This window comes from Kwoniella botswanensis, chromosome 1 (genome assembly GCF_036426115.1).
Source record: "Kwoniella botswanensis chromosome 1, complete sequence".
Lineage (NCBI taxonomy): Eukaryota > Fungi > Basidiomycota > Tremellomycetes > Tremellales > Cryptococcaceae > Kwoniella > Kwoniella botswanensis.
Genome location: NC_088599.1, coordinates 13,367,861 through 13,383,876, shown reverse-complemented (window position 1 = coordinate 13,383,876; position 16,016 = coordinate 13,367,861). Strand labels below are relative to the sequence as shown.

General features: G+C 45.2%; 7 protein-coding genes across 7 annotated transcripts; 5 read left to right on the top strand and 2 right to left on the bottom strand.

Moving 5' to 3' along the window:
* Positions 1–41: 41 nt before the first annotated feature.
* Positions 42–1,975, top strand: L199_005053 (uncharacterized protein; the record flags this gene model as incomplete). Its single annotated transcript, XM_064890768.1, has 9 exons — positions 42–183; positions 269–603; positions 678–931; positions 1,005–1,135; positions 1,204–1,234; positions 1,291–1,428; positions 1,491–1,518; positions 1,606–1,848; positions 1,919–1,975. 9 exons carry the CDS (start codon positions 42–44, stop codon positions 1,973–1,975), a joined length of 1,359 nt encoding a protein of 452 aa, XP_064746840.1.
* Positions 1,976–2,711: 736 nt separating this feature from the next.
* L199_005052 (uncharacterized protein) lies at positions 2,712–4,862 on the top strand (the record flags this gene model as incomplete). The annotated part of the gene is made up of 11 exons (XM_064890767.1): positions 2,712–3,275; positions 3,330–3,483; positions 3,557–3,686; positions 3,736–3,760; positions 3,818–3,929; positions 3,997–4,027; positions 4,098–4,235; positions 4,296–4,323; positions 4,401–4,599; positions 4,678–4,721; positions 4,788–4,862. 11 exons carry the CDS (start codon positions 2,712–2,714, stop codon positions 4,860–4,862), a joined length of 1,500 nt encoding a protein of 499 aa, XP_064746839.1.
* Positions 4,863–5,010: 148 nt separating this feature from the next.
* Positions 5,011–6,672, bottom strand: L199_005051 (uncharacterized protein; the record flags this gene model as incomplete). Its single annotated transcript, XM_064890766.1, has 1 exon — positions 5,011–6,672. The coding sequence occupies one exon, from the start codon at positions 6,670–6,672 to the stop codon at positions 5,011–5,013; it is 1,662 nt and encodes a 553-aa protein (XP_064746838.1).
* A 765-nt stretch (positions 6,673–7,437) lies between these two features.
* On the bottom strand, positions 7,438–9,080 carry L199_005050 (uncharacterized protein; the record flags this gene model as incomplete). Its single annotated transcript, XM_064890765.1, has 12 exons — positions 7,438–7,541; positions 7,606–7,661; positions 7,718–7,869; positions 7,924–7,951; positions 8,007–8,159; positions 8,249–8,279; positions 8,341–8,446; positions 8,502–8,526; positions 8,593–8,713; positions 8,770–8,882; positions 8,938–8,948; positions 9,000–9,080. 12 exons carry the CDS (start codon positions 9,078–9,080, stop codon positions 7,438–7,440), a joined length of 981 nt encoding a protein of 326 aa, XP_064746837.1.
* A 1,081-nt stretch (positions 9,081–10,161) lies between these two features.
* L199_005049 (uncharacterized protein) lies at positions 10,162–11,127 on the top strand (the record flags this gene model as incomplete). The annotated part of the gene is made up of 4 exons (XM_064890764.1): positions 10,162–10,225; positions 10,482–10,566; positions 10,626–10,832; positions 10,896–11,127. 4 exons carry the CDS (start codon positions 10,162–10,164, stop codon positions 11,125–11,127), a joined length of 588 nt encoding a protein of 195 aa, XP_064746836.1.
* Positions 11,128–11,429: 302 nt separating this feature from the next.
* L199_005048 (uncharacterized protein) lies at positions 11,430–13,018 on the top strand (the record flags this gene model as incomplete). The annotated part of the gene is made up of 9 exons (XM_064890763.1): positions 11,430–11,732; positions 11,795–11,954; positions 12,012–12,050; positions 12,112–12,237; positions 12,296–12,383; positions 12,438–12,505; positions 12,560–12,760; positions 12,816–12,871; positions 12,938–13,018. 9 exons carry the CDS (start codon positions 11,430–11,432, stop codon positions 13,016–13,018), a joined length of 1,122 nt encoding a protein of 373 aa, XP_064746835.1.
* Positions 13,019–13,388: 370 nt separating this feature from the next.
* On the top strand, positions 13,389–15,986 carry L199_005047 (uncharacterized protein; the record flags this gene model as incomplete). Its single annotated transcript, XM_064890762.1, has 11 exons — positions 13,389–13,430; positions 13,610–14,407; positions 14,473–14,507; positions 14,554–14,629; positions 14,681–14,706; positions 14,909–14,990; positions 15,055–15,180; positions 15,262–15,294; positions 15,346–15,471; positions 15,531–15,842; positions 15,900–15,986. 11 exons carry the CDS (start codon positions 13,389–13,391, stop codon positions 15,984–15,986), a joined length of 1,743 nt encoding a protein of 580 aa, XP_064746834.1.
* Positions 15,987–16,016: the final 30 nt, after the last annotated feature.

Genomic DNA, 16,016 nt, shown 5'->3' with positions numbered 1-16,016 from the left:
TCTTGTATGCTCCACTCGATATCAGCGTTGTGAATACCGCAATGACCCCATCTACTCGACACTCCATCCTCCATCCTCCTCCTTCCTCTCCTATCCGTTCTAGTTCTCCTCGCCACTCCCGTAGTCGACGCAGCAACCACCCTCAAACTCTCCAAACACGTCACCTCATCCGCTTCCGGCCCTGTCCGTCAAATGCAACAGCGTGCATTGGAACGTCGACGCATGGCCGAAAGAGCTATCCATATTCCCATGCATGGTCATTCTATAGCTCACGGGAGGAGGAATCACAAGCGGCGTCAAGATTTTGATAGTGACCTTAAGGGGGTTATAACAAGTTTGGCTTCCCCACTCATCAGATCCACGCCAACTAGCGTGGCTGCTGTTAAAGCTACGGACGATCCGGAGGAAGCTGCCAATGTGATCATTTCCCAAGTCACCAGAACGAGGACTAGGACAGTTTCAGCCACTGTGCCTACTCCTACGGATACAGCAAAAGCAGAAGGCCCAGCACTGGGTCAGGAACCGGATCTGAATTTGGACAATACAGGTGGTCTGGCTTATACGATTGACGTAAATGTCGGTGGTATATCTGTCCCTGTGATTGTACGTTGGTTTTCTCACCTTCCTTGATATGGAATGAAATGGTGAAAGCTGAGTATATACGTTGACGGTGACAGGTCGACACTGGTTCTTCAGCATTTTGGGTACCTACCTCATCATGCCAGACATGCAAAGAGGCAGCTATGACCATATCGCCGTTGATTGTACCTGATGGATGTGAATCCCAAAATATCACTTATGGTATTGGTTCTGCGGAAGGATGTTACGCCCATGGGGCAGTGTCCATCGGTCCATATAAAGTACCAGATGTGGAACTTATGGGTGTGACGGCGATAGATGCAGCTTTAGCATCTTCTGGGTCTGTCTTGAGGTGAGTTATCAACGCAATCAAACAGTGAGGATCAAGTGTCAGCCTTGATTTGACTTTGCGGATGTTCTTCTAGCGGTATTCTTGGTCTCGCTGGCGAAACGAACGGTGATGGAAATCCTACATTGGTCAAGGCGATGTACGATCTAGGATTGATCAAAGCGAAAACGGTGGGTTTCTATCTGTCAGAGGATGAGAATGTAGATAGTGAGTGTATTCGACCAATCGGTTCTATGGATAGGTCGCTGACAATATATTTGGTAACTTACCATTAGGTGAAATTACATTTGGAGACGTGACGACCAGGCGAGTTATCAAGCAAAAAGACAAAATGATCTTGCTGATCAAATTCCATTTCACAGTGAACACGCAGATCCCAACCACAAAGTCACACTACAGTCTGTCCCTAACGAGATGAACCTGTACGAGGTCATTCTAGATTCTCTGACTGTGGCAAACGAAACTGTTTCTGGCTCAAAGACGGTCATCATAGATACGGGGTGAGTGGTCAATGTAAGACTGAGAAGGAAAAACTGATAAAGATGATTCTGACTATCTATAGGAGTTCATACATATATATTCCTGAAGAAGTGAGTATTCCAGCTCATGCTATCCTGGCTCTTTTCACTACTACTACAGTAGAGAGACTTTGCTCATTATGAAAATAAATTTTCCAGGACGCGCTAGCAATATACGCTCATCTCCCTTCACCAAAGACCTCTGATCAAGGCTACCTACTACCTTGCGCACCGGAGAATCCTCCCACTTTGACATTCGATTTTGGTGGCAAAGCATTCGATCTAGAGTACAAATATCTTATAGGTGCGGATGTGGGCTCCCAAGATGGTTATTGCTGGGCTAAGATTGGGAGTTTGAAAGGTATGGATACATGGGTCATTGGAGATGCCTTCTTACATACTGTGAGTGATCCATACAAATCATTCAACATGAAATATCATGAGGAGGGACTAATCGGTGATGGCTTTATAGGTATATACCTCTTTCGATGTGGGGACAAAGGAAGTCACACTCTATAAATTGCTTTAAGAACAGACTATGTGATTTGTATGTTCTGGTTCATCTTGAAAAGCAGATATGTATTTAATTATAATTGGATATTTGCTAATCTCGTTCTTTCGGTCATGTATGAGTTCCGATATTCACAAATTAACCTTCTTACCTATGGTCGCTTATACAGTAAAGGATGGATATTGAGTAAATCCAATTCGTGCATAGACTATACTGTACACTGTCAATAAATCGTGGCTTTTCAATCCAAATTAGAATAGGTTATCCTTTCATTCTGTTCCCCTATGCTAACAAGAATTAATGTTTCTCCTGAAATGAAAGGGGTAAGCTTGAAACTCGACTTTGGGGTAGGATGAAAGGAAATGAAATGATTAATCTATTTTTGAGTAACCCAAAGTATGGATTATCACTATCTTACGGAATTGGGATCGCCCGCTTTGTACCTCTAATCTAAACTTCATGGTATTTTTTTAAGTTACTATCAACAGCTAAGGAAGAAAGACGGCATCTTTACTAATCCCGTAATCCTGACATTCTCGCCTGTAACACAGTATCATTGTCTTACTTTGCCAGGAATTCCGTCGTGTATAGCTCATTCTACCCTGCTCTCATTTCTTATATAGACATTTCATTAGATCACAAGTATAATCACAAGATGGTATCTCTCACTGGCATCACGCATCTGTCATATATGACGTCGATAATAGCTTTAATCTCGATCATCTTACCGGCAGAAGCAGCTGTTCATCTCAAGATGACCAAACACGAATCTTCTTCATCGAATCCCCCTATAGTGGGAGCCTTGAATATTCCCAGAAGGAAAGGAGCTCGAGATCTCGCCGGGCTGGAAGAAAGAGCAATAAATCTGAAGATGACTCCTCACACCGCGTCTCATCACTTGGAGAAAAAACAAGTGGAACCTACATTCTCAAATCAGCAATCTAGCAATTCCAATAATCCATATGCCTTTCCAACGAGTACATCAGAATACTACGAATCACAGGTTAACCAACCCTCGTCAAGCTCTGATGTGGCTTCGCAGTATCATAGTTCATGGTCGACTACATCCGCATGGACGAGTTCTTGGTCAGGCTCTTCTACCACTGCTACTGCCACTGCCTACGCTATTAAGAGTTCAGCTACCACAGTGAATGACACTGAGTCTATTTCATCGGACAATTTTTCATCCTCAACCAGTCCTAGCCGAACGGCCAGTGCCAATAATCCAATCACGACGTTAGAAGTGGAAGATCCTTCTCAGATGGGTACCATCTACACTATCGACGTCACAGTGGATGGTGTGGTACTTCCAGTTCACGTAAGTGTCTTAGTCCTGATCTTCTCGTCAATCCGGGGGTCTGGTGTCTGATAGTCTTATGTTCGATGGTTGAATATCGATACTGGATCCAGTCAATTTTGGGCAGCTCACGATTCATGCCGGGAATGTAAACTGAATGGTATGACTACTATCAGTACTGCTCTTCCGTCAGATTGTCAGGGTGATAATCTAATCATTATAACGTATGGTAAGTTTACAGTATTCTCTGCCAATTGTCAAAGGAATTTTGGCTCAGTGATCAAAACTTGTATCGTGTACAGCGATGGGATGGGTTAAAGGATGTCATGTAAATACTTCAGTTACTCTCGGAGAGGACACCCTCCAAAGTTATCCAGTTCTGGCTGTGATCGAAGCTGGAGGAGGTACGGAACAACTTGGTGGCTACTACAGGTATGTCTTCGGTGCATCTGAATAGATTACAGCTTATGATAGAAAACAGTGGTTTGATTGGTCTTGCAAGTGCTGTGAGTACCCTCATACCACTGTTTGGTAGGAAAGACATGCTGAGTGAAATTGGACAGGGATTAAACCAAAATGATATTCCTACAGTCGTCTCAGCGCTATATAAACAAGGATCGATCCAGCAGCCAATCGTAGGCTTCTACCTACCACGAGCAAGCGACAATCAAGAAAGTGAGTGTGATTATTAAGCCTATTTGCACAAGCAAGGTATAATGCTGATCGAATGGTGGACGAAAAGGTGAAATCACTTTTGGAGATCCTGCCACAAGGTAAGACCAATCTTTCGTCCTGTATCATTCTACATGTGAAAGTCCGAACACTAAGTTGATGTTGTGGTAGTGAATATGCAGATGACTCCAAAGTAGTTTATCTTTCAAGACAAGGAGGACAGAATGAAAATTACATCGTCAGGATGGATTCGTTCGTAGTGGGATCCGAAACCATCTATCAGGGTACTGATTGCTATCTAGATACTGGGTAAGCGTATTCCTTGATCGCGATTACTGTCAATCCTTTGAGGCTGATCTATTTTTACAGATCTTCTGGTATTGCTGTGCCACAGAATGTGAGTACCATGATTCCTTCTAATCCCAAAGGAACTCGAGAGTGACGATCTGAAATAATTCTTGATTTCCCACACAGGTCCTGGAACAAGTATACAAAGCAGCTTACGGCCTGAACTCTACAAATTCTACCGAATCTCCACCATGTCAAGCCCCAAGCTCAAATACGGGCGCGTGGGTCACTTTCGGTGGTCAAGGATTTGAGATCCCATACCAAGATTTGGTCTATCAGAATGATGATGGGACATGTGGCGCATTGATCACAAGCTATTCAGGCGGTGAGTGTTCTGTAGCCGAGGTCAGTATCGACTGACGTTAACGCTTATCTTGACCCGAATAATCTCATTATCTGATAGATGTGAGCAACATCTGGTTGTTTGGTGATTCTTTTTTGCATAATGTAAGATTCTCTTTCCCCAAGAAGAGTGACAATGTAAAACAGTATAACTGATACGAGGGATATCAGGTGTACCATTCGGTCAATGTGGAAACAGGAGAAGTTGAGTTGTTTGGCTTGAAAAACGCCACCACTTCTCAATAGACCGTTCAGAACCATTGTATATATATATATATATACTAATCAATACAAACCATATAACCTACCGGAATTCTTGTGATGTTGTATCCATAAAATCGAGATAACATCTCCCAAAGAATCTACCTTGTTATACTGTTCTGTACTTTACAACCTATCCAACATTGTATGAATTGACTCTGCCGCCACTACTTTCCCACCAACTTCCATTCTGAGTCTGATCAATTCTGGGTGGTCTCGCGACATCCCACCTAGGACCTTTGGGCGCTGTAGGCAGAGCATGCGGATCGCCCTCCCTCAGCCATGCTATACCGTGGGTTTTCATAGCTGGACCATCCCTATTCCACGGTACCTCTCTTGTGGGTTTTGCGAATCCGGGGGGAACATATTCCTTCTTAGCGGGACATAGAGGTGTCTGGGGTGACTGCAATGTTTCGGATACGGTCAGTCCAGCAGAATTCACATGACGGTCTGTACGATCTGGGACAGGAGCAGCCGGATGGGCTTCATAGGGATCATACTCTTCGTTATCCATCGGTGAGATATATCCAACAGGCTTTCTGGCGGATAAACCTGTCACACTGGAAGCTCGGCATCTGGGGGTAGGGGGACTTCTGTATGACCCTCCCAAGTTGGACCCGGATTGAGGGAATGATTGAGGTGACGAGGGAATGTGTCGTGAGATGTTTGAGGTGAAATCTAGAGTTGAACCTGCGGAGGGTCTTCGGTGAGGGGAAGCACTCGATGGTGATGGGACCAATGGAATACCATGTGGGGTTGAAAGGTGTCTGGGGCGCTCAGCATGCTTGTGTGACTTGTGGTGAGCAGATTCACTCGGAAGTGAGGAAGAGCTAGAAGTATCCGAAGTTGAGTGTCGTCTACTCCTTGATGAATGAGATGCCTCTCTGGGAACGGCTGGAGAGTTGGGTGCAGAATGAGGATCGGGAGTATGACAATCCCTTCCTTCCAGACTGAGTCGTGCGAGTCGGTTGTTCAGCTGTGCCGATCGATAGAGGTCTTCTTCCTGATGTTTCCTCGGTTTAGGAGCATGTAGTGGATCATGGGTATGTCTTCTTGCCAAAGAAGGACGGGAAGACCAATAATGCTCGCTTGGTGAAGGTGGCAAGAGTTCAGTCACTCTTCGATAAGGAGAAGGCTGAAGGATATCGTGTCCACTTATTTTTCGATATGATGATGTGATAGGAACAGATACCTCAGTCGAGGGATGTAACTGATTTTTGTGGATATAATTAGGTTCTCGGGAGGAGGGCTTGGGAGATCCTGCTTGACGTTCCCAATGATCTCCGGCCCTAGGTGATCCCCGAAGATGACCTGGTGGCAAATGACTTGGAGTGATAGCTCTTACAGATGCGCTTGGTCCGATGGACTCTTGATAAATCGATCCACCTACTGATTCCGAAGCTTCTGATCCAGTCTTCAGCCATCCGTTATGTTTGACTGGACCAAGGACGGATTCCCGCTTAAGACCATGAGTACTCGCTGAACCAACTAGGTCAAGCTGACTCAGGGTTCCTGATCTTGCTGAATGGACCGTTGCAGGGCTAGCTGGAGGTCGGTTCCAGGGGGATTTAGGAAATTGAATTGGACCGCCAATAACGGGAGAGCCACTCATACCTGTAAGTGCTGTAGGTGGAGTTTGTGGATAGGAGGAGATAGGGGATGATCCACAGGCTGATTGAGGTTGAAGAGGTGGCAAGGAGGTCCCACTAGCTGGTCCTTGAACAGGCAGCCATGATCCACCGCGAGAAAGAGCGGGAATCGCTCCTGCCATATAAGCTTCAACGTCGACTGGCATATCTAAGTGGATGTTTTTGTGAACCGTCAGAACCTTGGAGCTAGGATAGGGATGGGAAAATACTGGTATACAATGAGCAACTTGTTCTCTATAGAAAAGTGGGGTCAGACCAACGGAAAGAAGTTCTTTGAACAAAGATTGGGCGAAATGTGTGAGCAGAAGGCTACCGATCAATCTTCTCGTCTATAAAGGGAAATCACCGCAGAGCACTGTATACGAGAGCGGCTGAGGGCTGAATGAAGGACTTGCTACAAGGTTGTTGTGTTGTATACAGACGAACAATCTTAGAGGCTGAAAAGAATGAAAGCAAGGCTAGTCACATTGAGCAGATAGGAGATAAAAGCAGAGTGAATCACTTTAACAGATATCATGCAATAGATAGCAAACGTGTTTGACAGACGAAAGTCTGGGCCTTTCAAGTTGCAAATCAGACACTCAGACTCCGCACACCATATTGCACGATAAGGAGTACAAAGGAGTGAGATAAGCATGAGGCATCCTGCTCACTCGTCTCGGACGGCGGACGATACGACAGGATAAGCACTTCAAAGGAGGCACTGGTGGGATGATGTAACAGCAATTGCATGAGATGATGTATGTTGATAAGCTTGATAAGGATGCCCTCACCGATAAACGTACTTACAGTATATCTGAGATAGTACAGATCAGTACATGTTGCATGCTGCATCATCTACCTGCCAAATACGTTGCCACTCTCCTTTTATCTGACGTATTGCTTTGGGACCAAGCCATCAGAAAGCATCGCTACTTCTTCAAGCCGTAAAATGTCACTTCTCCTGTGGCGGCATTGATCGTATGGTAGACATTGTGGAGGAAAGCCGAGCCGATAAGGATGAAATCCTCAGCAGCTATATCAGGAACATTAGCTCACTATGATCTGTAACGATGATTGTTATACTTCTTGAGACATACGGGTTTCCTGGATCCTCAGATAACAGTAATCTGGATTTGAGGATGTAGGCATAGCTCTATGAAAATCATAAGTGATTGAAATCATAATTAATAGTGTGTCAGATGAACCTACATGAGATCTTCCCATTTTACATCGAATGATATTCCGCCAAACTGGAGTGCAAGGGCTTCGTCAGGATTATCTGGACCTTTGCAAGGTACGGATCGTAGACCATCTGATCCCTTTTCAGACCCTCCGAGCGCAGAGTAGATAGGATCCATCATCTATGATTATAATTAGTCATCGGATCTCGTTGTTGATTCATTTGTTAGACTCACTGATTCAGATACCAAAACGTTAGTAGTACTACAGTCGTACATCAGCCACATTTGCAATCGCGGCAAGAACCCATATGACTTACCCTGTATCAATGATCACCTCAATGTTTTGCATATTCGTAGCTTCAGAGGAGATGGGTTGATTCTGAGAGATGAATGCATCCAGGTTGACACGGTACAGACCATCTTGACCTTTCTTGGGGAGTGCCACTTTCTTGTTCTGATCGGCATGAGGACTGCAAATATCATGCTCAGCCATCAGCTTACGGAAACTCTAAGGTGCGGAGAAAAAAAAAAAAACAGGTATGAAGAACGGGATAATCACCTAGAATGAGCATGGCCAAATACGATTTCACCTGAAATAGCGAAGTCGATGCTTAGTGCTTGATCTGATGAGGACATGGAGCGGAAACTTACTACCGTCACCTTCTCGGGTCAGATAAAAACCTACTTCAGGACTGATGATCATCCCTGCTGATAGCATCAAATCGATGGGAGTCGCCTGGTTGTCGATCGAGTTTTGCTACAAAAATTCAGTACACTTCTGATCCCAGTGTCCTCTCGCACATGGGACTCACTCTCATGGCGAGACCTAAAATACCACTGTCGAATATATGCAGATCAATAAATTGACGATACCGGATATGAGATAATTTAGCCTGGACCTACCTCATGTACGAACCATCAAATCCTACAACGTCTCTAGCCGCGAGTAAAGGATAGTCGGATAATGAGTATTGTCCGAAGGCGACATCAGTTTTCACTAGACAGCCGTATACTGCTCCACTTCCTAAATCACAAGGTGTTAGCGGTCATATTCGGCTCCGTCCATGGAAGTTTATTTACCATATTTTTTGCTTTCAAGGGTGCAGCCGTCGGAAGTTTGAACTTTTGTATCAACCATATTGGCTTTGGTACAGTTGCCACATGGGTTGGCTGAGACCCAAAGATCGGCGCTCCTAGTAGACAGAGCTTATCAGCCAAGAAGGATGTTTCTCCTCACGAGTCACTTACCCAGTATCAACCTACGTCACAACAATGTCAGTCATGTACATCTGTGGGATGATGAGACTCACTAAGACAGCTACTGGTACTCTGCCTTCGCCAACGAGAACATCTATAGTGTAGGCTATACCTCCGCTGGAAGCAACGTTCATCCCAATAGAGGAGTCTGATCTTTTGTAGTCAGTATGTTCTCTGCCGTTTGGAGGTATGATTTCACGCTTGATCGGATGTGCATCATTCAGAATACGCTTGATAAGATGACTCGAGTCAGTATGATGACGAGTCACTTTGACCGCCTGAGCGTTAGTATGCAATACAGGTAACAGGAAAGAGAGAAGTAAAACTTGGATGGAACGGATGTACATGTTGTGAGGCGAGGAAAAAGTGTGTAGCTTTTTGGTGATGTGGTATGATCTGGGATCTGGGAGTTGCTGTGAGGTTATTTGAGGTGAGTTGTGATTGTGGCGAGATGTCGGAGCGATGTGGAAAATTGGGAGTCTTAGGATGTGTGCGGGGAAGGAGGGTGGTGGATGGGGTTGATTCGGGGCGGCGGATGGAGTTCATTAGGATTTCTTACCTATATATGCCGCTCCAATGCTGTATACATCACAACAAAAGCCAAGTCTCAGAGCGACCTGATACATCTCTAGTATACGATATCCTTTTTTTTTTTTTGAGTGAAAGGTAACCGATGAAAGGACGGAGCCAATCGTTGGTTTTTTAGGTTTTGGCAAGAAGTTGCAAGCGGCTGAGGATACGAGTCATGCTGTTCCCTACAGTCGTATGGGACAAAGATGACTGATAATGTCTTCACAATTGTCGGACCAGCGAAAACCAGACGACTTACACAAACAATCATTCTTTCAGTGAGCGCGTTTCTTTGTTTGTTTGTATGTTTGTATGTTTGTTTGTTTGTCCCTTTACAGACCATGGATAACGAATTGCAAGCAACCGCAGGCATCGGGGATAAATCTGTCCCTAACACCGATGGGGTGTCACCCGCCACCCTCACTGTGGAAGCGATCATGTCCGCCACAAGCAATATCACCGACCCCAGCTGTCTTTTGTGTGCTTTTCCACGTGGTACTCTTGTTCCAATCGAAATGGTTTGCCTCTCACGCCTCCCCCCCACCACACCTCAGTACCCGTTTCGACCCTCATACATCTTGTTCACATCATGCTATCTAGCCTTTTCTTCTCCGCAGACATCAAGATCATCTCACACCAGTCAACATGGTCAATCTCAAGCAACAAAAACGACTTGCCGCCTCCGTCGCTGGTGTCGGTAAGAGAAAGAGTGAGTATACGGTTTTTGAATGAAGTCGATCGGAGCGATATTGGTGGAGATAGCGAAGATCGAGGAGTCATGGGGATGTTAGAAGTTCTGATGGATAGGAATATCAAGAAGGATAACATTCCTCAAGCAGTAGTAGCTGGTGGAGCATGCGTATGGATCAATGGATGAGTGAGGGACGTGATGGAGGATGATATGATCAGAGGGATTTGGGAATCAGTAAGAAGGGTTATACTGACTAAGTCGTTCATTATGGTAGTCTGGCTCGATCCCCAAGAGGCCGCTGAGATTGGACAAGCCAACTCTCGATCTGGTGTTCGAAAGCTCCTCAAAGATGGTCACATGTGAGTGGATGTGCATGTTTTACTTGAAAGGAACAGTGTTGATGAATTGACCCTTATAGCATCATCAAACCCACCGTTATCCACTCCCGAGCCCGAACTAGGGAACACGCTGCCGCCAAGCGAGCTGGTCGACACACCGGTTTCGGTAAGAGAAAGGGTACCGCTGAAGCCCGTATGCCCACCAAGGTTCAATGGCTTAGAAGAATGAGAGTTTTGAGAAGACTTTTGAAGAAGTACAGAGAAGGTGGAAAGATCGACAAGCACCTGTAAGTTGTTGATGATTGCACTATAGTGGTCGTTTGTGGATATCATCTGATCAATGTGAACAGTTACCACACTCTTTACCTCGAAGCCAAAGGTAACCGATTCAAGAACAAGCGAGTCTTGATGGAACACATCCACAAAGCCAAAGCTGAAGTCATCCGAACCAAACACCTTGCCGAACAACAAGAAGCCCGACGAGTCAAGAACAAGGCCATGCGGGAGAGAAGAGCTCAACGACTCGCCGAGAAGAGACAAGGTATCACCGAAGTCGAGCGAGAAGAAGTGGTCAAGGAGTAGATGGTCACTTCTGTACTTTTACTTTGAATGGATGCATTTGGCATTTAGCGTATACCATGTTTCCGTTGCAGCAGTATGGTCGTCGTTCACTCATTTCATGACAGCACTTCTCGAGTTGTTTGTTCAGCTTGCATGGACCGATCTGATGCGAAAGTAGCACCAATCAGGAGTCGGGGATGAGATAGAGATAAATCCATTACGTGTATGCGCAGAGTGGAGGAGGTTCACGATCGTCAATCGTTTTAGATTGCAAATTTCCTTCAACTATAATGTTGTTATCACTGTTCATAATCCTATCAAACATGTTACGCACGTCTATACTGAGAGCTGTCAGACCAACAGCAAGGTCTATAACGAGTATTCCTCCCCTTGCTTTCATTCCTCGATCATATGCAACTCTTTCTCCCCATACACCTCCACCTACCACACCTTACGAAGTTTTCGATGAGCCATCTAAAGATAGTCAGAAGGATCGAGCTATCGCGAGGCTTAGAGAGGCAGGTAACTCTTCGCAGATTAATTCTGCTGAGATAGATGAGGATCCAGTGAAAGTCGTGGATTATATACGGGAGGAGATTGCAGAACGACTAGCTGAGAGGATCGAGGTGAGTTTACTGGTATCAATCGATCATAGTGAAAGCAAGAGCCAATTCTGATCATGATGTAGGATCTACGAATACCTCCATCTTCGATACTCGAGCTCGCTAGTCACTCTGGACAGCTAACGCAGATACTGCAAGAAGTTATAGTGGATGAGGTGCCATCGTCATCGGATCAACAGGATACACAGACGGAACGTAGGAAGTGGTGGATCGTCGAATCCAGTAGTCAGTAGAGGAGTCCCATCAGGGAGCTTGAGCCATGACTGACATGTGATCAAATAGGGGAAGCCCTACATCGAGATGATGATTCGCTTTTCGCATGTGAGCTCTGATCGATCTTTGTATCCTTTACTACCAAGCTGATTAGCTGTACTGATTTTAGCGCCGCCAACCCGTATACAAGCATCTGCCTCGAAGCTGTTAGAACATCCAGAGATCGAGAAGCTGAGGGAACAGGTTGAAGCAGTGGTCAGCGGAGGCGGACTGCACTGGGTTGGAGATATTGTCGGTAAGTAAATGCAATATCTCATTGTATGTGTGTGTTCGGTGCTGATCAAAAGACATAGGCGCTCTTACCCAAATACGACATCTGCTCAAACCAGATGGAGTCTTCGTTGGAGCTGTATTGGGAGGAGATACCTTGTTTGAGCTACGGTTCGTTGTCATTGATATGCTAACTGGGCATGAATGCTAAGCAGTTTCGTATAGAACGTCCTTACAATTGGCGGAGCAGGAGCGTAGAGGAGGTATAGCAAATCGTGTGTCACCAATGATCAGTAAGTGTAATGTTTCTCAAATCCTACTATGCACGTTAATAAGCTCCCTCATAGATCCCACCGATGCTCCTTCACTTCTCAATCGAGCTGGCTTTACGCTCACAACAATCGACGTGGAAGATATGACGATCAACTATCCATCTATATGGGAATTGATGTCAGATTTACGGGATATGGGAGAAAGTAATGCTATCCTCGGCAGACGTGCACACGTATCAAGGGATGTTCTACTAGCCGCTGATGCTATTTACAAGGGTCAGTGGAAAGTCGATACGCCCTAGCGAATATGAGACGCTAATGATCGATGCAGAGCTCTATGGTAACGAAGATGGTTCTGTCCCAGCTACATTCCAGATAATCTTCCTCGTAAGTCGCTCTAGCGTGATACCAAGCATGGCTACAAATGCTAAGTATTTTTGATGCCATAATCAGATCGGATGGAAACCAGGACCGAACCAACCCCAAGCTTTAGAACGAGGGTCCGCTACTACCAGTCTCAAGGATGTCTTATGATGAACGACTACATGCATAGCCTTTATGAGCACCTTTGTCGTCACTCCCAGCGGAGTAGCACGGACCCATAAAGCTAAGGCTGGTATCCAAGGGGTGTGAAGCTACGGCTTATCCCTCTCACACGACCAATTGTCGTCAAGGTACTGGCCTGTCCATACAAGGATGTCTCTAAGGCGACTGAAAGCTATGCAGCATGGCGAGATTGACTGGCTGATGTCAAGCATACTTACATGTCGTACCAACTGAACACTGATATCTGTTTCTTCTTTCTTCTCTTCCTCAACCTTCTTGGCATAGGCCGCTGTTAGACCCTCTTTCATAAGTTCTCCGCTGGTCGGCATTCCATCTTTCTTTATTGTCTATTACCACAATGCAGCTCGCTGGTCGACTATATTCAGCCTGGTCGCTGGTCGTAAGTCCGAACCTTACGTGAGCGATGCTGATTGAGTATAGCGAGAACGGTTCAGACATCGTAATCTCCTTATTTTCCTTCTTCTCCACATCACCACTTCGGCCATTCTATTCATCCTTTCCATCCTCTCAGTCGAGAGTAATGCCGAAGCATCCAATTTCCTTCGACATATCATCCAGACTGCCAATCTGTCTTCAGTCGTCTTCTACAATCCGGATAATGGTAGATTCGGAGATTGGAAGACCGCACCAGCCCTGGTCCTTACAAGTAACGAAACGATCTCGAAGAAGAAAGAAGATGGTGTTATGTGTAATGATGATGGTAAGAAATGTAAAGCTGTTGGAAAAGGTTTACATAGACATGAGGATGAGATTGAACCGACGTTCGTTCAGCAATTCAAGCAGACTACGGATACATCAACGATGACAATGACTACTCAAGGTCAAACGATAACTACTAGAGTGTTAGTTGTACCGACTCTAACGGTGATCGCTGGAGAAGCTATCACCACAGAGGTCATGTTGGATGAACAAGGTGGTCTTATGGAGAGTTCAACTTTAATGACTGCTACGGTTATGCCCAGTACAGCAAGCAGATCATCCTCTATCACGGTGTCTATCTCTTCGACCGATACAGCTACTGGCTCGTCGTCAGTCGCCACAATGGCATCCACCTTGTTTTCTGCCAATCCTACCACTTCTAGTAAGGCTCTCATCGAGGCGGAGGAGGAAGAAGAAGATGGGCAAGAAGAGGGCGATGACGAGTCGGATGTCAGTTCTGACTCGACATCTTCCGAAGACGAGGAAGATGAAGAGGAAGACGAGAGGCCGAAAGTCTTGAAAGTCTCGAAGAATGAATATATCAGAGCTTGGAAGCGAGACATCCAATTATCTGCTGCACAAGATTCTGGTACGGTGGTAGGAGTTAACATCGCCCACCTGTCAGGCTCAAATGAACCTCGCGTCGTTGTGACCCAAGTGAGTTGTCACTCTCATGACCAAAAGAGAACTCGTGCTATGCTGATGGTAACGTTCTGTATCAGCAATGTGCTCTCCACTATGGCTGGGCCATCAACTCGTGAGTTTGATACTATACCTGTCAATTTTAGCTGACATCCAAACAGCCTGGATAATCTCGTTCGAGAAGAGACTGTTCTTGCTGCTTTCTTCATCTGGATCCTTGGTCTCGCTATTGTAGGAGTGAGTCCTCTTATTATACCAACATAGGATATTACTGAATGATCACAACAGCTGCTGAATGAATCGATACCTCATCTGTGAGTCCAGAGCGTGAGAATATGGCTTACGTGCATTTAGACTTGCCTTACTTCTCTCATTGCTAATCTCGAGCGTCTGGACGGCCAACGGTCTTCGATTGTCCTTCAAGTTTTGGAGCAATTTCGAATCAACCACTTTGACCCATTGTGATGGTATAAACGTCTTGCCATCATACTGGGACAAAAGAATTGGGTTCCAAAGTACTGTTCTAGGATCAACAGTTGTGACTTTGATTGCGAGCGGTGTACTTTGCTGGAAGATCAGAGAATATTTCGGTTGGCAAGTAAGTGCAGTATGCCCAATTACTGGAATTTCTTGAGCTGATGGATATTGGATCTCTTCACTAGACTTTCCAACGAATAGGAGGTTCTTCAAAGATCAACAAGATATACAAGTTACTTCTCGCTTTAAGTATCTTGCTGCAGCTTGATGCCTTTGTATTGGTCACTTTGTTTGCATTGTTTTTGGATCAGGTAAGTATTACATCCTGCTGAGCAGAGCTGATAAACAAGATTTCTCGAGGTCCGGCTAGCTACTTTATGAGCAACTGTAAGGCTTTCAAAGCCATATATAGCTTGTTGATCGTTGTTTGTCATCTCCTGTATTCAATAACAGAAGCAATGCTGATATCAATTCAGGCTTTACTCCCATGGCTGTACTTTGTGAGTTGCTCCGGTTGGGATCCAGCTGACAGGATAGGGATGGACTTCAATCCGTCACGAACAGAGAAAACGATTCAATATATTTGTGGGTTTATCAGTACTGTAAGTGACAGACTTTCGGTTTGACAAGGCAGGTTAACTGATTTCTCTCGCTTTATCAGCATCATCGGTGGATGGGCAGTATCATTCGCAAACCAGATTTTCCGGATTGTCTTCACTACCTGGGCATTCTTCACTTCTTCACCTGTATGGGATCCCTTGCAGTTGGACTCACAACAATCACCGTAATACTTGCCATCATCCGTCGATTGACTTTCGGTAAAGGTTTAGCGGATTTCCTTTATCTCGAAGAAGTCCACGAAAGACCCAATAGTGGATTGTTGGATGAGAAACCTTCCATGCCAGTTGCCATGCCTCGATCTAACTTGCCTACTTTTTCAACTGCTTTTGGACCTGGACCTGCGCCACCACCAGTATGCTTTTCTCTTTCGCATATTGAAGAAGTCAGTCTACTGATAACTCTTTGTCAGCGTCAAATGTTCCCTCCCATGCCGGTATATACAACCGCCACCAGAGTAACCTCTTGGAACACAGGTGATGACCGCAGAGCGTTATAGGAGGTAACAACACATTCCATACTATGACGC